At 40.5% G+C, this 27,247-nt stretch overlaps 1 protein-coding gene across 1 annotated transcript; it reads left to right on the plus strand.

Moving 5' to 3' along the window:
- Positions 1–20,866: 20,866 nt before the first annotated feature.
- On the plus strand, positions 20,867–21,598 carry LOC126932225 (peptidyl-prolyl cis-trans isomerase A-like). Its single transcript, XM_050750925.1, has one exon. The coding sequence runs from the start codon at positions 20,882–20,884 to the stop codon at positions 21,377–21,379; it is 498 nt and encodes a 165-aa protein (XP_050606882.1). The 5' UTR covers positions 20,867–20,881; the 3' UTR covers positions 21,380–21,598.
- The last annotated feature ends 5,649 nt before the right edge of the window (positions 21,599–27,247 follow it).

Below are 27,247 nucleotides of genomic sequence, written 5' to 3' on the forward strand. Positions count from 1 at the left end.
AACTGGTATTTATGGAAGTTAGGCTTCTACTCTCCCACAGAGGCTGGAGGACAAGTCCTATCTTCAGGCATCGGCTGGAACAAACAGTAAATTCTTTTGGTAGCCTTGAGTTTTGTCGGACAGGCACTTGAAGAGGGGTAAGGTCAGGGTCATCTGAGGGATGCAGACTTGAGTTACTAAAAATGGTGTTAGTGTTTTGTTCAAGTCTTTTTTTTTTTTTTTGACTGGGTCTCACTCTGTTGCCCAGGCTGGAGTGCAGTGGTGCTATCTCAGCTCACTGCAACCTCCGCCTCCTGGGCTCAAATGATCATCCCACCTCAACCTCCCAAGTAGCTGAGACAACAGGCATGCACCACCAAACCTCATGAATTTTCGTATTTTTTGCAGAGATGGGGTTTTACCCATGTTGCCCAGGCTGGTTTCATACTCCAGGAAGGAAGCAATCCACCCACTTCAGCCTCCCAAAGTGCTGGGATTACAGGTGTGAGCCATTGTGCCCTGCCCTTTTAAGTCTTTATAGGCCGAAGTTGAGGCCCAGTTGAAAAGAGAGGTCAGAGAAGACTGGCTAGAGTTTGGTCAAGGAGAAAATATTTGAATCCAAGCAACCTAGATTTGGAATGCATGCTCTTAATCACTATGCTATACCATCTTATAAATGCCCAGTTAAAGACGTAATAACAACACAAGCCACCATTTATTGATTATCTGCTATAACCAGCATTATGCAAAGCATATTTCAGTCCCTGACTAAATATGATCAGATATATAATATGTTTTGCATAATGCTGGTTATAGCAAATAAACAATAAACAAACAGTACATGCATCTTATCATAGATCATATTTAAATGTTTCCCCTATTCTTTAGAAACTAAGCCTCAAAAAGCTTAAGGGATTTGCCAAGAGTAACTGAGTCTGTAAATTACAAAAGTGGAATTTGAACCTGAGCACCTCTCACACCAAAATCCTCAGTCTTAAACCCTGTTCTATAGTGATAGTCTCTTCTAGAGCTCACCTTGGCTTTGTCCCTTCTTTTGTATAAAATGAGAGGTGCTACTTTCTGCCCCTTGGTACTAAACATCTTAAGTTGCTTTTCCAGATATAGTCATGGATTTGCACTGATCCATGTGAACCTAACTGCCTGAGAGTTAAGTTAATACACCTGAGAACTGGGTTGGGGAAATGTTCTGCTCAGTTCTCATTCAATAGCCCTGTCTGTCACTCTTTAAACCAGATGGGGACTGCTACTATGCACATATGTGTGAAGTTTTATCGCAGTATCATGAGTCCTAGGGATGGGGAAATTGAGGTTGTTTTGAGGTAAGGGTCTCAGCATGTCAAGGAATCTGTTCTTGGCAGCAAAAACTTCCATATCCATACTGACATTTTCCAGAAATGTTGCTCTTTTATGCTCACTTGGGTAGAAGTGTTGTCTGAAAGTTCTCTTCCCACAATATCCTTGCAGAGTTCACACACTGCTGTCCTGATGGTTCCCCTTCTTCCCTTTGGGGGCTGGTACTAGTGGAAGCAAATACTCAGCAGAAGGGGCCCCGCCTGCTTGACATGAGAGGATTGGAGGAAAAAGTGGACAACGTGCCAAAGCCAGGATGCCCTGCTTTGCTAGATGATTAATTAGAAGATGGAGACAAGGGTAAGAATGAGGGTGTGGGTGATGGCAAATGTAGCCAGAAAATATTAATGACCATGCAAGGAAGGTTCTCCAATATGGGTAATTCTGAAGCCCTTGTCTTTACTTTCTTTTTTTTTTTCTCCCCTCAGAACAAGCTACTGGAGATACAAATTGGGATAAGTCTTTTTAAAATTGAAAATGGTTATCATTTAGTAGTTTTTTAAGAGATCTTCTTAGGCTACATTACATAAAGTACTCTGAATTCAAGGTGTAATTGCCTTTATGAAATGTCTTAACAAAACACACATATACACACGCATTTTAATGCTATCAATAAACAACAGTTTTTTCATAATTTTCTCTTTCATTAATAACTATTTTTGCTCCATGTTTTTCTTTTAAAATAAAAAATTATGCCTCTTTTAGTTGTTCATCTCCTATAAGAAATAACTATACTATATTCTCTATAAAATACTATTAGTGGGATAATGAAAATTTAAATTAAATAAACTGTTAAATGTATTTTGCTTGCTTAGTTTTAGTACATTGAATATCCATTTCATCGTTTTCTAGAAGTATATCATATTTTGGAACCTTTGTTTATCAAAGTGATGGAATTGGAGATAAAAGATATAAATAAAAGAAGATTGAAAACACTGAGAATAATAAAAGATACGAACTTGTCATAGAGGCAAAAAATAAAATATATGATGTTTCTCTCTGAGGCTTCCTTGGTCTTAGCCACACATGTTCAGTCAGTGTTTGATTTAATCAAATTTAATATCCATTTGTAGAGACAACCAACACACGCTTTAATAAAGGTTTATAATTCATTCAACAACCTGAAAATAGTTCCAGTTCCAGAGAAACCCAGGGAAGCACCCAATATAATGTCATCCTATAGTTGCAGAGCAACTTTCTCAGCACAAAGTTATCATTTTAATTCCTTGGCTTAGAATTAGTCTAAGATTAAGATAATTAGCCTTAGAATTAGATAATTTAGTAACCGATTATAAATATGCATGTCTTAACTTCACATACTAAGTTCACAGGGGAGAGATAGCAATCTGATGGACACTCCTGTTCTCAGCTTGGTTCTGTGTTCTATAAGTACTGCATATATTCTCACCGATTCCCTAGAGTCATTGTGAGGATTAAATGAAATAACATTTTCAAGTATTTGACCTAATATGCTCAATAAATGGTAGCTGCATTCATTAACTGAGTGCCTCTAATAATCATCCTCTTAGAAAAAAAGCAGAGTACCCAAGGTTGGGGGTCTAGGTATGATTGGAGAACTGGTGAAGGGGGAAGGTACAACAGAAGACAAGTTTTAAAGAACCATTAGGTGCATGAAAAACAGTAACATTAATACCATGAGTTAGATCAGGGGTTCCCAATCTCCAGGCTGCACAGAAGGAGGTGAGTGGCAGGCAAGCTAAAAAAGCTTCATCTGTATTTACAGCCACTCCCCATTGCTTGCATTACTGCCTGAGCTCGACCTCCTTTCAGATCAGTAGTAGCATTAGATTCTCATAGGAGTAGGAACCCTATTGTGAACTGCATATGCGAGGGATCTAGGTTGTACACTCCTTATGAGAATCTAATGCCTGATGATCTGTCACTGTCTCCCATCACTGCCAGATGGGACCGTCTAGTTGCAGGAAAACAAGCTCAGGTATCCCACTGATTCTACAGTATGGTGAACTGTATAATTATATATTACAATGTAATAATAGTAGAAATAAAGTGCACAATTAATGTGATGCACTTGAATCATCCTGAAACCATCCCCTTGGCCAGTCTGTGGAAAAATTGTCTTCCATGAAACTGTTCCCTGGTGCCAAAAATGTTGGGGACCTCAGAGTTAGATAACTCAGAACAAGGGTCGTATTGTAAGAGGAGAATGCTGGTTCTGGGTAAATATGGTGGCAGTTCCTTAAACTACACCTCAAAAGAACTATATATAAACTAAAATCTGACCTACTGAACTCTTGGGGCCCGAGCAATACTAATGTGGGGCCCTTTTGAGACAAGTAGAGTACAGAAGAGGAGACCTGCTTCCAAATGGCTAAAAATAAGATGAGTCTGTCAGCTCAGAAGGCAGAGCATCAAGCTGTGGACTGGAGTTGAGTGGCTTCAGTGGAGCAGGGACCTGCCAATGCTGCAGGTTGAGCAGAAGCCTAGAGACAGGCAGGCACAGGGAACACAGTGGGCCACTGAAACCTTGGGAGGGGCCTAAAGGCAGGCGCTCAGCACATGCCATGAAAGGTGGGGCAGCGTTCTGAGCCTGGGCATGGAGCTATGGAGGCTGCCAAGGAAGTAGCTGCCTAAAGAAGCACTGACAAGCTGCCATGAGGGCATGTGAGGTGCCCCCTGAGTATCCCCAGATACTAGAGGTGAGTGTGAGCACTGGAAGGGGCCCCTCAAATCTTCCAGGGACTGCAGTAAGTAACACAGGCCACGAAATTCAGGTCTGAATGTTAAAAAGACTGTTTATTCCCACTGGGCACTGACACTTGGAAAGGTTTGGGACTCAAAGGACAGAAATATTTGATATGAAGGTAGACAAAGGAAAACCAATTTAAAGTAACATTTCTCAAATTAACATCTGTAGACCCTTAAAGGTCATTGCTGAATTCTAAGAGTAATTTTACAATCATGCAGCTTATTCAGTCCTTTCCTTAGCCAGTCCTCCCAGAGGGACAGTACACCAAACAAATCTCAAGTTTTTCAGGGAAGTAGGATGGCGGTGGGAAAATAAGGAGAAAGGAGTAGGGGAATTATGTAGGTCATGAGGACCTACGGGCAAAAATAAGAGTACTGATGGAAATAACAAAGCCACAACTATTATGATAAATAACAAGCATAAGTGACAGATTCCAGATTTCATTTTTTAAGAAACTAAAACAAGCCAGGACCAGTTCAGATTTGGGTTTAGCCTTTCTGAAAATAACCACTCTTACTAACAAACAGGAATTTACCTGACTAGAATGCACAAGTCAAAACAGAAATTTACTAAAAAGAGACGCATAGATTTTCTGTAGCTCACACAGGTGAGTCACACAACTCTCTCTGGGAATACAATTAAGGACAAAGGAGCAGGGAAAAATTCCAGAAGGCAGAGTATTTCATCACACTAAGGGAGTGGAATGTTTTAGAAAGTACTGCTACGCCACCTGTGATTTAGTTTAAGCATGGCATGCCTTTATCCAGCCTATAAGGTAGAAGTGTACCACCCTGATTTGGAAATTAAAGTACTCTGAAAGCAAAATCACTCAGAGAGTGAAAAGTCAGCTCAAAAGGAAGTCATTAACCATTTTCAGAAACAACCCAAGAGACCATCTTTGAATAAGAGATTTAGGGAGATTTGGAAACCCAAAAATATAATTAAGGCAACAAGAATGGGATTGAGATGTGATTTGCCACAAGAAAGCCCCAAGATGATTGACATTTTCTACCATATAGTCTGAGGAAAGACAGTGTCAGTGGAAAGCAAAGGTCTTCATGGAGCTTAGAAAAGGAAAGGTAAAAGTAGACCCTGGACCAAATGGAGTTTATTCCAGAAATGCAGGGTTTGTTTAACATACAAAATGAATAAGATAATTCACTATATTAACAAACTGAAAAGAAAATTCATATGATCATCTCATAGATGCAGAAGCAGCATTTGACAAAATCCAACATCCATTCCTGATAAAACTTCTCATCAAACTAGGAATAGAAAGGACCCTCCTTAAGTTGATAAAGGACAGCTACAAAACTTTAGGGTTAACATGCTAACTATCCTAGCTACTACTAGAGGTTCTAGCTGGTACAATCAGGCAATAAATAAAATAGATTAGAAAGAAAGACATAAAGCTGTCTTCATTCATAGATGACATGGTCATCTATGCAGAAACTCCAACAGAATCTACAAAACTACTGTAACCAATAAATGAGGATAGCAAGATTTCAGGATACAAGATTAATCTACAAAATCAATTGTATTTCTATATATTCACAGCAAACAACTGGAAAATTTAAAAAAGAATGCTTCTTATAAGAGCATCAAAAATATGAAATATTTTGGAATAAAAATGACATAAATATAAAAGATCTATAAATTAGAAACTATGAAACATTGCTGAGAAAAGTTGGTGACTAAATAAATGGATAGATATTTCTTGTTCATTGGGTCAAAAGACTCAATATTGTTAAGATGTCAATTTTCCCCAAATTGATCCTTAATTCCATGCAATTCCAATCAAAATCCTGGTAACGCTTTTGTAGAAATTGGCAAACTGGTTGTGAAACTCAAATCAGAATCCAAAGGATCTTCAACAGCCAAAACAATTCTGAAAAAGAACAAAATTAGAAGGTTAACACTACCTGACTTCAAGACTTATGATAACACTACCATAATCAAAACAATGTGGTACTGATGTAAAGATAAATAATTTAGTGGAACAGAAAACAGAGTCCGGAAATAGACATATATGGATAACTCATTTTTTTTTTTAAATCAAGGTGTGAAGCAATTCAATGGAAAAACTGACACAGGAGCTAGAAAGAAATTATTTAGGCAAGAGAGTCCTTGGCAGAATTTCTCTTTTAACAATAAAAGTAGCCCAAAATCATTATTTTTCTAACAAAGAGTAGCATGAAAAATTGAGCTACAGACATAGATAAGCAAGCTGGAAGCTTGCACAGGTGAATGCCGACAGCTGTGCCAATGGAAAAGGGCTACCTGGGGGCCAGTTATGTTCAACATGGAGGCTCCATCTTCCCTTTTCTTTGTCACCATGTGTACAGTAAAGAAGCAGGCAACATGGTGTTGGCAGATAACTCATCTGCATAAGAAAAGATTAGTGGGGAGACAGCCAGATTTTCATATGCTATGCAAATGGCACACCTGGTCTGACTAATCTTTCATGTTCTATGTAAATCAGACACCACCTCCTCAAGTTCATCTATAAAACTCCTTGCATTTTGCCTTGGACCAGAAAATGTGCTCTGGACCCCTCTCTCTGCAGGAGAGAGCTTTTCTCTTTCTTTCACCGATTAAACTTCCGCTCTCTTCCTCATTCTTTGCGTGTCCGTGTCCTAGTTTTCCATGGCCATAAGACAACAAATCTTGGGTATTTACCCCAGACAATGGCACTGCTTCATTTTGGGGGCCCATCCGGGTAGACTCATCAGAAGGGTGAGTATAGGAGCGGACCCCAACCCGTTCTTCTCATTTTGAGGCCTCCATCTTCCATTTTAAAATCAAAGCAAACACTGGGCCCCCTTCAGTCATTTAAAAACAGTTAGTGTGGCTGCCAGCCTTACAAGACTGGGGGCAGGCTTGCCAGGAGAACTTAGTGAATTCCTCAGTGCCCTCAGGGTGCTGGGAATGTTGGCTTTGTTTTGAAACAGTTTCTTTTCACAGAGAGCCTAGCTGTCACATGAGGCTGGAAGAAGTTCGGAGGTAACTGAGGGTTCCTGGCCAGGGTCACACTCTGGTGTTATGTGAAGCCTTCTGGACTAACCCCAGCCTCTGACAGCCTGCAGGGCATTGGAAGCAGGATCTCCAAGCTTTTCATATCACAATTTTCCTCCTTTTCTGTCTGCAACCACCATGTCTCCTATCCACTCTCTGTATGCAATGCTGTGGGAATTTTTACAATTCAGGGAAGTAACCCTGTTAGTCAAGATCAGGAAATGCCATAGTAACCAGGAATATAGCTCAAGGGATTGCTGTTTTTGCAATTTTCTTGAAATATGGGGTCTTCTTCCCCTACATTACCTCCCCCCTCCCCCCTCCAGTGAGTGTCTCTCTCTTTACCCTTGGTCTGGAGAGCACGTGGTATTTTAAGGCCAACAGTACCACCTAGTCGAATAGGACTCCTACATGAGGCACATTGTCAGCTGTTTGATGAAACACTCTAGTTCCCCAATTCTCCTCCCTTTTGGCACTCCTCTACCAGAGACCAGGCTTTATGTTCCTTCTGTGTACAGGAAAACTCAACAATGGGGAGGAAAAAGTTCTCCAAAACAAAATTCTAGTCTTGATACTGTCCCATCATCAGAAAGACTGCCATTCAGTCCCTATGTTCTTTTAAGTCACCTCTTCTGCCTCCAATTAGAATGGTACTTAAATAGTAAGGGGATTTTGTATCTGGAACTTAACCAGAGCTGCCGAAAAATAAATGTTTTAGTCCAGGACTCCCTCCATTAAAAGGCCTGTCAAATGCAACTGTTACATAGTCTTACCCAAGATCCATTTATTGGGGAGTGGCACAGGTCACACAGGTCTAGGAAGTCAAAGGGAAGTGGAGGACTAGAGTCACATGGGTGGGGTGAGTGTGACGAATCCCAATCACTCAGTTCCTCCTTTTTCATGGCTGAGGGTCATGCCTGCATCCATGGGTGGCACCTTTAATGGATGCTGGGGCTCAGAGAACCAAGGAGGAAAAACAGTTGAGGGGATGCCTCCCCTATCTTCCCCTCCACCTTGGGCTAATCCAAAGGAAAGGAAAGAGACTAAAGGGACACTTTTTTTTCTCACTTTGCTTTCCAGATGGGTAACAGACCATCTTCAGCCTGCACTCTTTTGAAACTCTGCTTTTGCACAAGCATATAGCCTTTTTACTAGACTTTTGCAAGCATGGCACAATCTACCCACCTCTTTTAGCAGTCATAGCAGGCAGGCCCATAGGGAATGGTTCCACAAAATTAGAGAAGCAACTTCCAGGGGAACTATCTGAGGCAGATATTGAGTGTCCAGGCCCTTCTTGTCCCCCTTATTTTGGGCCCCCTCCAACTGTGCCATCAGCTCCTCCAGTTCCACCATCTCCAAAACTCTCCACCCTCCAACTTCACTCTTAACCCTACAGGAAATGCCCAATGGAGGTGACACCACTAGGATTCATGTTCCCTTCTCATCGCAAATAAGTGAAATAGGCAAATAAAGAGAGACTTAGGCTCATTTTATGACAACCCTGATAGGTATATAGAAGCTTTCCAAAATTTAACTCAGGTGTTTGACCTCTCATGGAGGGATGTTATGCTGCTCCTAAGCCAAACCCTAACCACAGCTGAAAACAGGCAGCTCTGCAGGCAGCAGAGAAGTTTCGAGAGAAGCAATATATCTCCTACAGCAGGCCAAAAAGGAAAAGAGAACATCGCCAAGGTGAAGAAATAGGGAAACCATTATTCCCAGTAGTAAGAGAAGCAGTACCTCTTGACAAACCTGAATGGAACCCCAATGACTCCAGAGATGAATGGAAAAGGAAACACTTTTTTATTATTATAAAATTATATTAATTTTATATACAATTTAATTAATAATAAAAATATTATTTTATTATAAGTTCTAGGGTACATGTGCATAACATGCAGGTTTGATACATTGGTATACATGTGCCATGTTGGTTTGCTGCACCCATCAACTCATCATTTATATTAGGTATTTCTCCTAATGCTATCCCTCCCCCAACCCCCCACTCCACAACAGGCCCCGGCGTGTGATGTTCCCCGCCCTGTGTCCAAGTGATCTCTGTTCAATTCCCACCTATAAGTGACGACATGCAATGTTTGGTTTTCTGTCCTTGTGATAGTTTGCTAAGAATGATGGTTTCCAGCTTCATCCATGTCCCTGCAAAGGACATGAACTCATCTGGAAAAGGAAACACTTTTTAATGTACATATTGGAGACCTATGAAAAACTAGGGCCCAACCTCTTAATTACACTAAACTATCTATGATAGACCAAAAGCCAGATGTGAATTCCACATCCTTTATGGAAAGGCTGAGAGAGGCACTAATAAAAATACCTCCTTATCCCCTGATTCAGTCAAGAAGCAGTTAATTGTAAAGGAAATGTTTATTACACAGGCAGCTCCCAATATTAGGAGGAAACTGCAGAAGCAGGCTGTAGGGCCAGATAGCACCTTGGAAAACCTCCTAAGGGTAGCCACCTCAGCCTTTCATAAGAGGGATCAGAAGGAGGTCCAAGAGAAAGAGTGAAAACACAAGAGAAGGACTGAGGCTCTAGTAACTGCTTTGTAGGCTTGCAAAGTCCGGGATCCCTGAGGTGCATCCACTGGTTGCTACCAGTGTGGCAAGTCAGGGCACTATAAGAAGGAGTGCCCAGGCAGCAAGAAGAAGCCACCTCAACTCTGTTCAGCCTGTGGTGGGACCACTGGAGATCAGACTGCCCCCAGAAATGAAGGTCATTGGGTTCAGAACTAGTCTCACAGATGGTCCAACAGGACTGATGCTCCCAGGGCTCAAACTCTTAGCTCCAGCAACTCAAAACTGCCATCACTGCACAGGAGCCCTGGGTAATTCTGGAAATTGAAGGAAGGAGGGTAGACTTCCTTCTGGACACTGGAGCCAGTCTCTCTCTTCTCTCTGATCCAGACCTCCCCTCTTCCTGTAGCACAACCATATGGGCATCTCAGGAAAGGTTCTAACCTGAAATTTTTCTCAACCCCTTAGTTGTAGTTGGTGGGAACCCATTATTTACATGTGCCTTCTTAATCATGCTAGAAAATCTCACTCCTTTATTAGGTAGAGACATTTTAGCTCACATGGGGGCCAGCATCCTAATAGCCCCAGGACACTCTTTGTCTCCCCCTGGTGGAAGCTAATATTAATACAGAAGTATGGGCAACTCAAGGAAGAATAGGTGGAGCTATAACCACTAGGCCAGTCAATATCCATCTTAAGGATCCCACTTCTTTTCCTAACCAGAGTCAATATCCCCCAAAGCCAGAGGCTAAGAAAGGGCTAGAAGCCATTATTAATAACCTGAAGATGCAGGGCCTCCTCAAACCCTGTAACAGCTTCTGCAACACCCCAATATTAGGAGTGTAGAAACCCAATGGGGAATGAAGACTAGTTCAGGACCTCTGCCTCATTAATGAGGCCATAGTCTCAATTCATCTGCTGGTCTCTAATCTCTATAGCTTCCTAACTCAAATACCTCAGGGAACTAAATTATTCACAGTCCTAAAGCTAAAGGATGCCTTTTTCTGTATACTGTTACATCTCGACTCCCAGTACTTGTTTTCCTTCAAAGATCCCTCCAGCCAAACCACCCAGGTAATATGGATGGTGCTGCCTTGGGGATTTTGAGACAGTTGTTACTTATTAAGACAGGCAGGGTCAAAGGACCTATCCAAGTTTTCCCAACCTCAGGTCAGGTCTTGCAACATATAGATGACATATTGGTCTGTGCCCCAGTTGAGGAAACTTCTCAAGAAGGCACTGAAGCTCTTCTTAATTTCTTAGCAGACACAGAATGTAAGGTTTCAAAATCTAAGGTCCAGTTTGGCCAAACCTCAGTGAAGTATCTGTGTTTAGTATTGACTGAAGGGACCAGAGAATTAGGGGAAGAAAGGATTATTTCCTCCTTTCCCCTCCCTAAAACCCTCAAGCAACTAAGAGGATTTGGGGACATTATGGAATTTTGCAGACTATGGATACCTGGGTACGGTGAGATAGCACTTCCCTTATGTCACTGCATAACAGAAACTCAAGCAGCTGAAACTTATTTCCTGACCTAGGAACCTGAAGCTCAAAAGGCCTTTAACCAGTAAAAACAAGCCTTACTTAAGGCACCAGCCTTCAGCCTTCCCACAGGGAGGGCCTTCAATCTTTATGTATCAGAAAGGAAGGGAATGGCCTTGGGAGTTTTAACACAGGCCCAAGGACCAGCTCAACAGCCACTGAACTACCTGAGTAAGGAACTTAATTTGGTGGCTAAAGGATGACCAGCATACCTCCGAGCAGTTGCCACGGTGGCCTGACGGGTACCAGAGGCCACCAAATTAACCCTGGGAAATGGCTTAAAGTTATGTGGGGCCTGGGAAATGGCCCCACATAATGTAGCAAGATGGCTGTCTTCCAGGGGAAGCCTTTGGCTAACAGCCAGCCAGCTCCTTAAATATCAGGATTTGCTGTTAGAAGGATCTACAATCCAATTGAAAACTTGTTCTTGCCTAAATCCGGCCACTTTCCTCCCTGAGAAAACTGAACGTAACTGTGAACAAGTTATGGTACAGACCTATGAAGCCAGGGAGGATATCAGGGAAACTCCCTAGAAAATCCAGACTGGACCCTCTTCACGGATGGAAGTTCCTTTGCACAGCAAGGAGTTCATAAGGCAGGATATGCAGTAGTCACTCTGAATGATGGTGTTGAAAGTGTGCCTCTCTCTCTAGGCACAAGTGCTCAACTAGCTCAACTGATAGTTCTTACAAGGGCACTTGAATTAAGCAAAGAAAAGTTAGCTGACTCCAAGTATGCTTTCCTAGTTCTCCATGCTCATGCTGCCATTTGGAAGGAAAGACACTTTCTTGCTGCTCATGGATCCCCTACACAATACCACCAGGAAATTAACAGGTTATTATCCTCAGTTTTTCTTCCATGAGAGACAGCAATGATGCATGGTAAGGGACATCAGAAGGGAATAGATGTAATAGCCAAATGAAACAAGCTAGCTGATCAGGCAGCCGAGTCAGCGGCAATGAAGCCTCAGGGCATCCACACACTCGAAGCCCCTCTAATCTGGGAAGGCTCCATAAGATAAATTAAGCTTCAGCACTCCCCTGCAGAGATGGAATGGGCCATCTCTCGAGGGTACACTTTACAGCCCTTAGGATGGCCACAGTCAGAGGAGGATAAACTCCACTTGCCACCATCCAGCCTGTGAAAAGTCCTTAAAATCCTTCACCAAGCTTTTCACTCGATAAAAGATAAAATTTATCAGTGTGCCCAGAGATTGTTTTCAGGAGAGAACTTATTAAAAACAGTCAAATAGGTTGTTAATGCTTGTGAAGTCTGTCTTAAAAATAATCCCCTCAATAGTTGGCTCCTTCCTCCTCAAACCCAAAGTATGAGAAGCTATCCCAGGGAGGACTGGCAGATAGACTTCACCCATATGCCAAAGATGAAGGGCATCCAATACCTCCAGGTATGGGCAGATACTTTCACTAACTGGGTAGAGGCATTTCTATGCTGTACAGAAAAGACCTCTGAGGTAATAAAAGTGTTAGTGAATGAGATCACTCCCCACTTTGGCCTACCTAAATACCTCAAAAGTGACAAAGACCTCTCATTGAAGGCAGCCATCACACAGGGGGTCTCAAAGGCACTAGATATACAACATCATCTCCATTGTGCTTGGAGACCCCAGTCCTCAGGAAAGGTAGAGAAAACAAATGATGTCATCAAAAGACAACTCAGAAAACTGTCCCAAGAAACTCACCTTCCTTGTGTCAGGGTCACTCTTCTTCCCATGGCTTTACTGTGGGTGAGAAATACCCTTTTAAAGTTAGATCTAAGCCCTTTCAAAATGCTGTACGGACGGCTTTTCCTGGTCTGTTAGACCAGGAAGCCTCTCAAATCGTTAAGCATGTAACCTCTCTGGCTCACTTCTAATAGGAATTAATACAACTAGCAGAAACCCAACCCCAAGAAATAGGACCACCTTAATGAACCCAGGAGATTTGGTATTGGCGAAAGCTCTCCCTTCTTGCTCTCCTTCTCTAAGCCCAAGCTGGGAAGGACTCTACACTGCTCTTCTTTCAACACCCTCGAGAGTAAAAGTCAAGACAGTAAAAGTTACAGTATGGACTCTTGGATAAATTACACTTGAGTCAAATCCTGGAAAGCTGGACAGCTAGAAAGCCCCAGACAGCCCAGAGGAACGTCCTGGATGTCAACGTGAAGAAATAGGAGATCTTAAGCTGAAAATCATAAAAGATAAGTAAATGAGTGAGGGCTACTCAACCTACTCAGTCCCACGCCTACCTTCTCTATTTTTAGTCATTTCTACTGTTCCTCTCAAGATTTGTTATCAGATATTAGAATTCCTTTTTGACCCTTAAAGGGAAATTCTATATCTTGGTGTGTAAAATTTTACATAGAAATTATTTATTTCACCACACTTGTAGGATTGCTATACTCACTCTACTATTTGCATTAGGAATATACACTGTGGAACCTGCAAAGTGGAATTCTGGATGGAAAATTCTAATTGCTGTAATATTCTGCCTAGTTATCATCTTTATAACAGGACTGATAATTACAGGAAAGATTTAGCCAAAGGTAACACTAAAATTACTCTGGTCACCCAATCCAATGTCACTTTTCCTGAAAGGAAAAATGTTGCTTCTATATTAATGCTTCTAGTAAAGTACAGTGAAATCTGGTAGAGTCAAACCAGCATTACAACCCATCAAAATGACTAAGAGGTATCAAACTCTGCTGTCATGGTTATGGCCTATAGTACCCACACTAATAGTGGTAATTTTCTTTTTTTTTTTTTTTTTTTTTTGAGACAAAGTCTCATTCTGTCATGCAGTGGCATGATCTCAACTCACTGCAACCTCCACTTCATGGGTTCAAGTGATTCTCCTGCCTCAGCCTCCTGAGTAGCTGGGATTACAGGCGCCTGCCACCATGCCTGGCTAATTTTTGTATTGTTAGTAGAGATAGGGTTTCGCCATGTTAGCAGGCTGATCTTGAATTCCTGACCTCAGGTGATCTGCCCACATCGGTCTCCAAAAGTGCTGGGATTACAGGTGTGAGCCACTGAGACTGGCCAAATAGTGGTAATCGTAATACTCATATTAAAACCCTATATTGAACATATATATATATATATATATATATATATATGAGTAATCTTAATACTCATATTCAAATCCTATATTGAACATATATTTACAACAAACCTTCTTGTAAAATTTATCTCTTCTCACCTAGAAACTATTAAACTTCAAACAGTGCTATGATGAAACCATGCATGGACACACCATTCTTCTGAGGGTCCTTAGATTGACCCCAGGAGGAGCCTTAACTGTTGTTCCCCACCCGGTGCCGCTTTTCAGCAGGAAGTAGCCAGAAAGAGTCATTGTCCAACATCCCCTAATAGCAGTCAGAGTTACCACTCCTGAGGGGGGATTATGATACAGGATCTAGAAAGAAATTATTTAGGCAGATAGTAAGGGCAACAGAGTCCTCAGCAGAATTTCCCTTTTAACAGAAAAAGCAGCCTCAAAACCATTCCTTTTCTCATAAAGAGCGGCCCGAAAAATCGAGCTGCAGACATAGAAATCTAGCTGCTTATAATCTAAGGCAAGCTGATAACCTAAGACATAGATTATCAAGCTGGAAACTTGCACAGGTGAATGTCAGCAACTGTGCCAATAGAAAAGGTCTACCTGGGGGCCAAGTATGTTCAACATGGAGGCTCCATCTTCCCTTTTCTTTGTCACCATGTATACAGTAAAGAGGCAGGCAACATGGTGCCAGCCAGGCAGAGAATCCATCTGCATAATAAAAGATTAGGGTGGGGGTGGCCAGATTTTTGAACTTAATGCAAATGGCACACCTAGCTCTAACCAGATTTTCACACCTTATGCAAATGGCACACCTGGTCCAACCAATATTTTTTGTCATATGTAAATCAGACACCACCTCCTCGAGCTCATCTATAAAACACTTTCCATTTCGCTGTGGACCGGAAAACCCACTGGGGACACCTCTCCAGGAGAGAGCTCTTCTCTTTCTTTCACCTATTAAAATTCTCCTCTGAACTTCACATTTTATGTATCTCTGTCCTAGTTTTCTGTGGCCATGAGACAACAAATCTTAGGTATTTACCCCAGACAGTGATGCTGCTTTGAAAGGATGGTCTATCCAATAAATATGTTGGAACAACTGAATATTCGTATTTTTTAAAAAAACTTCACAGCATGCATAAACATCAACACCAAATGAACCACAGACCTAAAAGTAAAATCTAAAAGCATAATGGCATTTAGAAGATAACAGAATATATTTGTGACCTTGAGTTAGTCAAAGATTCCTTAGATTCAAGGATCCATAAAAGAACTTATTGATAAGGTGAACCACCAAAATCTAAAACTTACATTCTTCAAAAAAACAATATTGATGGGCACAGTGGCTCACACCTGTAATTCCAGCACTTTGGCGCCAAAGTGGGCAGATCACCTTAGGTCAGGAGTTTGAGACCAGACTGACCAACATGACAAAAATCCTGTCTCTACTAAAAATACAAAAACTAGCAAGGTGTGGTGGTGTACACCTGAAGTTCCAGCTACTGAGGAGGCTGAGGCAGGAGAATCACTTGAACCCGGGAGGTGGAGGTTGCAGCAAGCCAAGATTGTGTCACTGTACTCCAGCCTGAGTGAAAAAGTGAGACTCTGTCTAAAAAAAAAGAAACCCACAATATTAAGACAACACAAATATAAGCCACAGGCTGGGAGAAAATATTAATAAATTATATATCTGATAAGGAACTTGTATCTAGAATATATAAAAATTTCTCAAAACTCAATAAGAAGAAAACCCAATGGAGAAGAAAAAAGAAACAAAGAATTTGAACATGTATTCCACCATTATTTAACATGCAGATATCAAATAAGTACATGAAATGATTTTCAAAATCCTTAATTATTAGATAAACAGAAATTTAAACCACAGTGAGATCCACTGTCTTCCTATTGGAAGGGTTAAAATTTAAAAGATCAACCATACTAAATGTTGTTAAGTATATTCATATCTTAGGACTCCCCTAACAAATTTCCACAAACTAGGTGGCTTGAACAGTATAAATGTATTGTCTCACAGTACTGGAGGCCACACATTTGAGATCAAGACGTTGACAGGGTGGGTTCCTTCTGGCAGCCATGAGGGAGAATCTCTTCCATGCCTTTCTCCTAGCTTCTGGTGGTTTGCTGGCAGTCTTTGGCTCTCCTAGGCTTGTAGCTGCATCACCCCAACCTCTGACTTCATATTCATATGGTGTTCTCTTCAGATGTATGTCTGTCCCTATGTCCAAATTTCCCCGCTTTGTAGGGACACCAGGCATATCAGATTATGGCTCACCCTAATGACTTCACCTTAACTTGATCATCTGCAAAGACCCTAGTCCTAAATAAGGTCACATTTACAGGTACTGGGGGTTAGGACTTCCGCATCTTTTCGGGGGACACAGTTCAACTCAGAGCAGCAAGGATGTGGAGGAACTAGAACTCACACACTACTGGTGAGAATGTAAAAAGTTAAAGTATAACCTCTATGTGATCCAGTCATTCCACTCGTAGGTATTTACACAAGAAAAATAAAATGGCATGTCCATACAAGGATTTATATATGAATGTTCATATCGGCTGTATGTGTAATAGGCCCAAATTGGAAACAACCCAAATATCCATCAACAGATGATGGGTAAACAAATTGTGGTACATTCATGCCATGAACTACAACTCAGCAATAAAAAAGATTGAACTATTGATGAGTGTAACATGGGTGTATCTCAAAATATGCTGAGTGAAAGAAGTCAGACCAAAAAAAAAAAAAAAAAAAGGAGTATGCATTGTATGTTTCACTTACATAAAATTCTGGAAATTGCAAACAAATCTATAGTGACAGAAAGCAGCTCAATAATTGACTGGGAGCTGGGGTGGGAAGGGGTACAACAGAGGACTTACCAAAGAACACAAGAAGCTTGCAGGAATGGTAGGTATGGCCACCACCTCGATTATGGTAATGCTTTCATGGGTGTAAAAGTATGTCAAAAACTTTCAGACTGTATACTTTAAATGTGTACAGTCCATTATAAGTCATTTATGCCCCATTAAAGCTATAACAAGGGGCTTATATAATTTTATAATTCACTGGATTCACTAGGAATATTAAAATTTTATTTAATCTATCAATTCTAGTATCAAAAGCTGAGGTTTCTGGCCCTATATTAATAACTTGCTTTTTTCTAGCATCAAATGTAAATGAAGCCACTATGCAGGAACAAAACTATATATTAATTGATAAACATAATGCACGAAAAAAATTAAGTTATAGTCATGGATTCCTGATCACTTGTCCATCCACATCTTCACCTTTTATAAAATTTGCACATGGCAACATTGTAATTCCTGTTTTAACCCAGAAAACATGTTAAGCTAAGGAAAAACCATACAGCATGCCTCAAATGATTCTTAAGAGAGCTAAGCAATATAAAACAGGCTTGCCAATTTCTTAGTGCTCAATTCACTTAGCTTTATAAATCTTCTTCTCAGAAAGTCACAGTGAACTTTAATATTTAACCAGTTTTACTTGGAAAGTTCGGTGAAGACCTTTGTCCACAAGTTTCTTTTCACAGTCCCATGATCACTTCATGCCAAATCCCCATTATCTCCACTACCCTGAGCTTTAGCATTTTGAATTGCCTAGAAATAAAGCTTGACAAAGTATCCAACCCTCCAAGCAAGCAAGATAAGTATGATCATGCAGGCTTGCTGTCCCTGATCCTTTAGGACCAGCCTCCTTCCCTCAGAGTGACTGTGGCTGTACTTCTGGGGGACCTACTTGTGCGAGGTGTTTGGCTCACTTCATTTCTCACCTTACAATAACCTTGCAAGACAGGTTTTTATTGTCCCATATATAGAGGAAGAAACAGCAAGATTATGTAATTTGACCCAGGTAACATAGCTAAGAAATCATGGAAGAAAGTGTTTTCATCCACCTAGTCCAACCTGCTCTCTGTCTGCCTCCTTTTTCTCCCCTCACCTCTCCCTTCCAGATGTGAATACATTCACAGACTCTGCTTCCATTTATTGGTGAATACTTTGGATGAAACCAAAAGATGACAGACCTTAAATTTTGTTATTTTTATTTATAAGGAACATTGGTAATTATGAAAGCTTTTATACACTTTCCTGAATCTTAACTGACATAGAATATTTAAATCCCTAGAAAATGATTACTAGACGTTAAGTAAATATTAGTTTAACTCTCCAGCCTTTCCCCTTGAGTTCTAGGAAGGTTATAGAGCTCAAAGGACGTTAACTAGAGATGCAATGCCTGGGAAGATGCTTCAGTAGCTTTGATTCCCAAATTGGGGTTCCTAGATTCAGGCAGCAACACACTCCATGACAGCCATACGTCTGCTGTGGCTTCCTGTGCCTTGCTCCCCATTCTCTTTGTAATTACAACACAGCCGATTGGAAATTGTATTCTAAAACCAGCCTTCTCTCCCCCAACTGAGCAACTTATTGTTGATTTCCCTTTCTTTCCATGTCCCAATCATTACCTCCTGCCCTTTTCTATTCAGAACCCAGAATGGGTTCTCTGCACAGACCAGCCCTTCTCCACTCTAGCTGCATATTAGAATCCATCACTTTGGGAGCTTTTCAAAAAAATACTGTTGCCTAGTCCTACCCAAAACCAACGGAATCAGAATCTCTGAGGGGCTGAGAGCCTGAATAATGGCTGATTTTTAAAGCTCCCAGGTGACTCTGGCCACAGTGAGGGCTGAGCACTACTGGGCCTTCGTAGGTTTCAGAAACATATGCTGCAGGTGCACATTCTCTCCAGGGGGATTGCCTCTTTCTTTTAACAATGTGTGCCCCTTTGCCTGCTTCCTCTGCATCACCTCAATAAAGTTACATACAGGAAGCAGAAGTGAAGGTGTGAGCACGCAGAATTTAGGCTTAGCTCACTGACAGGGGAAGAAAGAGACCCTGCGCAAGCCCAGTCAAGACAGAAGCTCAAATAGAACTTCTGAGTAAGTGAAACTTTCTTTCTGGCTAAGAACCACACATGGGGAAAGTCATTAATTGAATTAAATTGATATAAATTGCTGCTTAGACTAAGGTGAGCAGCTAGTTCATTAATTCACTACTGAAATTGGCCCATAGCCCAGTAAATTTTCACTTCTTTTCACTTCTCAGTACTCAAGCCGCTGTGGATGTTATTAGTTAAAATATCATGGTTCTGCAAAATCGCAACATAAAACAATATTTTGAACACATCCAGAAGTGTTTAATAAGTAGCTGGGAGATAGCTGCTAAATATACATATTAAATAGGTTAGAAAACTCCTGTCTTATATAAACCAATGTTCTCTTTTATCTCTAGTACAGTTGCCTCTTAATGAAATAGCTTATTACATGTAGTTAATGAATAGCTCAGGATAGAGATTTAACAATGCGTCACTTAACCTCTTGCAGTGTCCTTATCAGCATCTAGTGATTCTAAAAATACAAACTTCATGGTGTTGCTGTTATCAGGATTACCTAGCAACCCTAGCTACATTTTGTGAGCACTCATTATTTGCCAGGTTATGAGTGCTGTCCATGTATTACGTTATGGAGTGGATATTATACTACCCTAATTTACACAAAAGAAACTGAGGCTGAGCAAAGTGCTGTGACTTAGCATCGGTCCCAGAGAAGATTCCAAACTAGGCAATATGACCTTTTAACCACTGCACTGTGAGCACGATGCATAAAGCCTGGCACATACCAACCTCTCAATAAATGGCAGCTATTAGGAAGAAACGAGGACAAGGTCACATGGCTTTTCTCTCCACCTGTCAAGAAGACAAATCAATACTCACTCTTTATTTGCCTGCAGGATATTTTTATTTGTTTTAAGTAATAACAATTAATAATAAAAGCTACTTTTGTTGAGTATTTACTATGTGTCACTGTTCTAAGCACTTCCCATGTAATAACTCATTTATTCTCCAAAACAAGCTAATGAGATAGGCACTATTGTTGTTGTTGTTGTTGTTGTTATTTTGAGACTGAGTTTCACTCTTGTTGCCCAGGCTGGAGGGCAATGTTGCAATCTCGGCTCACTGCAACCTCTGCCTCCCGGGTTCAAGTGATTCTCCTGCCTCAGCCTCCCAAGTAGCTGGGATTACAGGCGCCCACCACCACGCCCAGCTAATTATGGTATTTTTAGTAGAGACGGGATTTCACCATGTTGGCCAGGTTGGTCTCAAACTCCTGACCTCAGGTGATCCACCCTCCTCGGCCTCCCAAAGTCCTGAGATTATAGGCGTGAGCCACCACGACCAGCCAGCGCTATTATTATTATTCAATTTTGCAGATGAGGCAACTATGGTACATGAAGGTCAAGCAGCTTGCCCAAGTCACACAACTGATGAGTGACAAAACCATGATCTGAACCTGGCAATCTGGCCCCAGAGCCCTCTCTGCCTGCCACCACCTATCCATCTGTGGTCATGGAGCTGAGTCCAGTGAGATTCCCACCAAGAACTACAACCTTTCCCTCGCCAATATCCTCAACTCTTTTGCATATAACATCCTGATTAGGTAACATCATCATGGAAGAAGCCCAGTGCCCACCTTCTTCCTGCCGACACCTGCACTGCTGAACATTATTAAGAAAACACGTGCTTTGCAGACGCTGCCGCCGAGGAAAGTCATGTACTACTAGCCATGGTCAACCCTACCGTGTTCTTTGACATTGCCGTCGACAGCGAGCCCTTGGGCCGCGTCTCCTTCGAGCTGTTTGCAGACAAGGTTCCAAAGACAGCAGAAAATTTTCGTGCTCTGAGCACTGGAGAGAAAGGATTTGGTTATAAGGGTTCCTGCTTTCACAGAATTATTCCAGGGTTTATGTGTCAGGGTGGTGACTTCACACACCATAATGGCACTGGTGGCAAGTCCATCTATAGGGAGAAATTTGAAGATGAGAACTTCATCCTAGAGCATACAGGTCCTGGCATCTTGTCCATGGCAAATGCTGGACCCAACACAAATGGTTCCCAGTTTTTCATCTGCACTGCCAAGACTGAGTGGTTGGATGGCAAGCATGTGGTCTTTGGCAAAGTGAAAGAAGGCATGAATATTGTGGAGGCCATGGAGCGCTTTGGGTCCAGGAATGGCAAAACCAGCAAGAAGATCACCATTGCTGACTGTGGACAACTCGAATAAGTTTGACTTGTGTTTTATCTTAACCACCAGACCATTCCTTCTGTAGCTCAGGAGAGCACCCCTCCGCCCCATTTGCTCGCAGTATCCTAGAATCTTTGCTCTCGCTGCAGTTCCCTTTGGGTTCCATGTTTTCCTTGTTCTCTCCCATGCCTAGCTGGATTGCAGAGTTAAGTTTATGATTATGAAATAAAAACTAAGTAACAAAAAAAAAAAAAAAAAAGAAAAGAAAACACGTGAGTCATCGTAAATTCGTTGGTCCTGGACTGCATTTGGGCCCCTGGTGATTTTCAGATTTCCAGTCTCCCCAGCAGCTCTCTCTGCTGTTTTATATTGAAGCCAGCCTCACCTGCTCTCTCCAACTCCAGCTCTCCCTTCATTCTCAGCTGATGAACTCCTCTGTCACTTCTCAGGGAAACTAGAAGCTAGCAGATGAGAGAACTCTCAACTCTACCCACAGCTTACAGGATTACCTTGGTCTACACTATTATTTCCTGCATTTCAACTATATGAGAGGTTCCACCTTCCTTTCTAAAGTGAGTCCTCTTAGTTTTAGATCTGGAAACTTCGGTCTTCTCAAGGAACTTACTCTATAAATTCCCTCAGAGTAAGCATTTTTGACTTCTCCCTCCCTAGTACAGTCTTTCCATCAGGGTTCAGACATGTTAAATCTCTCATCTAACAATGTAATAATGACAACAATAACAACAACATTCTATGTTCCCAGCCTGTTTCTGACTTTGGTACCCATATATGCAACTGCCTCCGGACATTCTCCTTCTTCCCCGATCATATACCCACAGACTATACAGCCATTTCTCCTTCTCCTTGCAACTACAAACTGCTTGAAAGAGTTGTCTATCCTTGTCTCTGCTCCTAGTCATTCTCAAACCACCAATGTGTCTCCTGCCTCCAACCCTTAAGAGCATTCTTCCCAAGTTCATAGTTTACCTCTCTGTCCCAAAATTCAGCACATGTGTCTATCCTTAATCCTTTGACCTCGCCAGAGCATATGAAGCTGTTTTTGTTATCTCCTTGAAACGCTCTCCCCAACTTCCAGAGCACCACACTTTCTACCTACCCTCTCCTGCCTCTCTAACTCCATCTCAGTGTGCTTCCCTAGCTGTCCTTACATTTGGTTATTTCTATGATTCTTTCAGGCCTCTCCCCTTTCTTCTCAACTTAAACTCCCTAGGAAATTGCACATGCTCCCAGGGCTTTAATTGTTAACCACAGATAACCCCCAAATCTATGCTCCCAGACTGTTTCTGACTTTGATATCCATAATATGCAACTGCCCTCTGGATATCTCCACCTGGATGTCCCATCAGTCTTTCAGCATATCCCAAAGTGAAATCCTCCACCTTCCCCAAACTGTTTCTCAGTGTATGAAGCAATTAGGTTGGCCATAAAATGGGAAATCATTCTTGACAACTTCCCCTCTTACTCCCCAACACACTCAGTCAAAACTTCATCTTGATGATCCTTCCTCTTCAATATCTCAAAATGTGTGTTCGGATTTCTTTACCTTCCACTGCCTCCTTCCTAGTCGAGACAACTGCCCTCTCTCTATCTAGGCTCCTGCAGCGGCCTCCTAAGCCTTATGAATTGCTCAATCCCATCCATTCTCTATGCTACAGCAGAAACATTCTTTCTAAAATGTAAAACATAAATCTGGTCGCAATGAAACCACTTAATGACTTCTTCCTGGCTTTAGCATAAATTCTTAACATGATCTTGGATCTAGCACCAGCTTTTCTATTTAGTCTCAATGCTCCTAGAACATCCCAATGCAATCCAATCTGTCTGCTACAAGAGTCTCTCAAGCACCTTTTATGTGCACTCTCACCTCTCTTCAGTCTGTCTGGAGTATTTGTTTGTTCCTTCTTGGCTCAGCTAAGTCTCTGTCCATGCTAGCCCTTCATTCCCATTCCCAGGCAACCACTGATTTGCTTTTCTGTCACTACATATCAGTTTACATTTTCCAGAATTTTCTATAAATGCAGTTATAAAGTATATACTCTATTTGTTTAGCTTCTTACAGTCAGCAGAATTATTTGGAGACACAGTCACATTCATTCTTGCCAGAAGCTGGGTGCTTCACCACCCTGTTTTGGTTCCCTTCACTCTGCCCACACCTTTGTAAATAGTCCTGTAAAAGGGAAATATCTTGGGCCCCCAAAATCAGTAAGCTAAAGGGAAAAGTCACACTGGGAAATGCTTAGAGTAAACCTGCCTCCCATTCTATTCAAAGTCACCCTTCTGTTCACTGAGATAAATGTATATCTAATTGCCTCCTGTGGAGAGGCTAATCAGAAACTCAAAAGAATGCACTCATTTGTCTCTTATCTACCTATGACCTGGAAGCCCCCTCCTCCACTTCGAGTTGTCCTGCCTTTACAGATCAAACAAATGTTCATCATACATACGTTGATTGATGCCTCATGTCTCCCTAAAATGTATAAAACCAAACTGTGCTCTGAGCACTTTGGGCACATGTCACCAGGACCTCCTGAGTCTGCGTTATGGGCATGTATCCTCAATCTTGGCAAAATAAACTTTCTAAATCAACTGAGACCTGTCATAAATTTTCAGGGTTCACATTTTGGTAACCATGAAGGGATTCTGAGTGGAGGTGTCCCTAACCTTTAACAAATCTCCTTTCTGTGCTTGGTACCAGCATGAGCTAACTTTATGGCTCAAACCAATAGGACAATTTGTGGAAGTCTGGGAGCACCCCCTCCAGAGAATCCCTGATCTCCCAAAATTTGGTCAAGATCTAAAGTTTATTTTGCTGCAACTCCTCCAACCCCGCCTTTTTTTCTTTTTCTTTTTTTTTTTTTTGGAGTTTTACTTGCTTACAACAAGGAAGGCAAGTTTTTCTGCTTCCATGACAACGGAAGGCAGGTAACTCCTTCATAGAGTTTGAGCTCATTTCCAACAGGGAATATAAGTTATTATTTTTTTTCTGCTTCTAGGACGGTGGAGATACATTTTCAGCATGAGACCCACCCCTAAGTAAGTAGCTGAGCAGGGATTTTTGTCTTGGAGAAAGTTAACAACCAACTGGTCTTAATTTCTCTTTACCATTAGAGCACTCAGTAATCACATAAGTTGTACAATTGTTTGTTTTGCTTAACTGTGTTTTTTTGGGGGGGAGTTGTCTGGTTCTGTTTTCATTGTTGGGTCTTTTTCCCATTGGGTTTGATCAACTCTGTCGGACTTGATCAAATCCAAAGAAAGTTCCAAATTACGGGGAACAAGGCTTCTGAAGTGGTTAAATTTCAACAAATATATAAAAAAAAAAAAGTTGTGTGGTAGTAGGGAGAAAAATGATCAACAAAAGGAAAAAAAAAAGATGAAAGATTTTCGATTTTGACTACTAAGTGACTTTACTTACATAACAAGACCACTTTTTTGCTAGCCAGGCAAAACCGAAACATCAATAGCTATACTTCTGAAATCGCAGCAATTTGTCCTAGCTGAAATACGGTAATGGGATTTAAAAAGATTTTTTTTAAAGAAGTTCAATGGTTAAAAGTCACCTTAATTGAAAGCTAACATCCAAAGTGTGTGTGTGTGTGTATGTGTGTGTATGTGTGCATATGTGTTTGTATTTAAAATGCCTTCATGTTTTTCTTTTTGTTTTTCACCTAGGACTTTGTCTTTTTTTGAGCAAAAGGTTTTTCTTCTCAGTTTCCTGAATTCTGTTTTCTTCATTTACTTCTGTTGTCTCTCCTTTCTCTTGTACCCTCTGCTGTATGGTGGACCTAAAATGCACTCATATATGGGGCTCCATAAAGAAAATAGGGAAGGCAGCAGGCTCCCGTTAGGGCAGAAGCCTGTTTTACCTTATGGAACCACAATAATGAAAACAGACAAGTTTGTCTCAGCTCTTAAACTGCTTACTTTTGTATTGTGTTACCTATTTGTTTGGGTTTTTTTGTTTTGTTTTGTTTTTCGTGTGTGTGTGTGTGTGTGTGTGTGTTTTTTTTTTTTTTTTTTTCCTGCCTAAAATAGTTGTTGCCACGGAGGTACTCCTGTTTTTTTAAGAAAGAGTGTGGTTTAGACACTTGGAAATGTCTTTATTTTAAAAAAAATTTTTTTAAGTACACTGCAAAAACATCACAAGGTCTAAACTCATAATAATTCTTCCTTTTTGGAGACCCAGGATTCAGTGGGAGATCCTGTTAAAAGATAGGTAGTCCCTATGTAGATAAAATTGGTCTTCTTATACAATCCTATGATAGATTTCTATAATTTTTTGTCTGATTTGGCATCCATCTTTAATATCCCTCTAGGACCACCAGATATTTTCTCTCTGTACCTTATGACATACATTTTGCTATTTGGTTTTCACCTGAGTTGTTTCCTTTAATATGCAAATTTAAGGCTGTTAAGCTGACAACTGCCTAGGGTTGTGAAATAGTTTATCTAGAATCTGATAGCCTAAGATAGAAATAAAAAAGGTTTTTATGAATCTATAAGATGTATTTCTATCAGCATGCCTAATATGTCTGTGTATTTATGTGTACACAATGTTTCACTACTGAAAAAATATAAAAAACCTCTAATTCATTGACTTAAGAAAATAAAAGCACTTGCATCAAATACTTTATCAGGATAAAAGAAAAGACTAGTAAAATGCTTTTTCAAACTTATGTAACTTAAGTAAAATCTTTAATAAATAAGTTAGCTTTAAAATTATTGGTAAAGTGGCCGGGCGCGGTGGCTCAAGCCTGTAATCCCAGCACTTTGGGAGGCCGAGACGGGCGGATCATGAGGTCAGGAGATCGAGACCATCCTGGCTAACATGGTGAAACCCCGTCTCTACTAAAAAAAAAAAAAAAAATGCAAAAAAAAAAAAAAAATTATTGGTAAAGTATTATTAGAAATGTCTTAAGAATTGCCAGCATACATTTTTGTTTGCATTTATAAATCAAGTAATTTCATACTTATCCCTGCCAAATACTATAAGTTGTCAAAATATTGGCATAAGGGTTACAAAACTATAAACCCAGCCCAAATCAGAATGACCTTTGCTTGAGTAATCTTTAATAAGATATTGATATTGGTTTAATAAAAAAAGCTACATCTTGAATTTAGTACAATTACCATATCTTCTAATCTTGTGGCTTTAGGTGGTCTATTCTACAGTCAGTAAGGTTTGTTTGGGGAAAGGACTGTTACAGTCCTTGTTTCAAAGCTAAACTATAAACTAAGTTCCTCCCAAAGTTAGTTATACCTATGCCCAGGAATGAAAAGAACAGTTTGGAGGTTAGAAGCAAGATGGAGTCAGTCAGGTGAAATCTTTTTTACTGTCTCAATTACAATTTTGCAATGGTGGTTCTATAACTTTAAATAATGACAGTCACAGTTTTTGTAAAAAATCTAGGTAAATGATAAAAAAAATTATTAGGTAAACATAATAGAATAAATACTTGTAGACAAAATAGTCATAATTTAGAATCTAAAGTTATATCAAATTAAATAACATATATTTTATTATTTGGATATTTTCCAACAAAAATATATTTGTAGGAAAACATTCAAAACAAATGTGTCCTTTAAAAAAAACAGTAAACAATTTTTATCAAATTCAAAGTTCATTTAAAGGTCATGTATAAAACAAGGTAAAAGGAACCAGGAAATAAAAGAGATGTAAAGAAAGTTATTAAAATAAAGAGGATTTTTTGTAAGAAAGCTTAAAGGAAAATAATTTCATATGAGAAAGTATCTTGTATGGTAAATTGAGTCCTAGAGTAAAATGACTGGTTGTTTAAGAAAGAGGGATGTTCAGAACAAACCAGAAAGTCCAAGCATGTCATGAATGGTCTGTGTAAGTGACAATAAGAGGATTTATTTTTTAAA

The sequence above is a fragment of the Macaca thibetana genome, chromosome 12 (genome assembly GCF_024542745.1).
Source record: "Macaca thibetana thibetana isolate TM-01 chromosome 12, ASM2454274v1, whole genome shotgun sequence".
NCBI lineage: Eukaryota > Metazoa > Chordata > Mammalia > Primates > Cercopithecidae > Macaca > Macaca thibetana.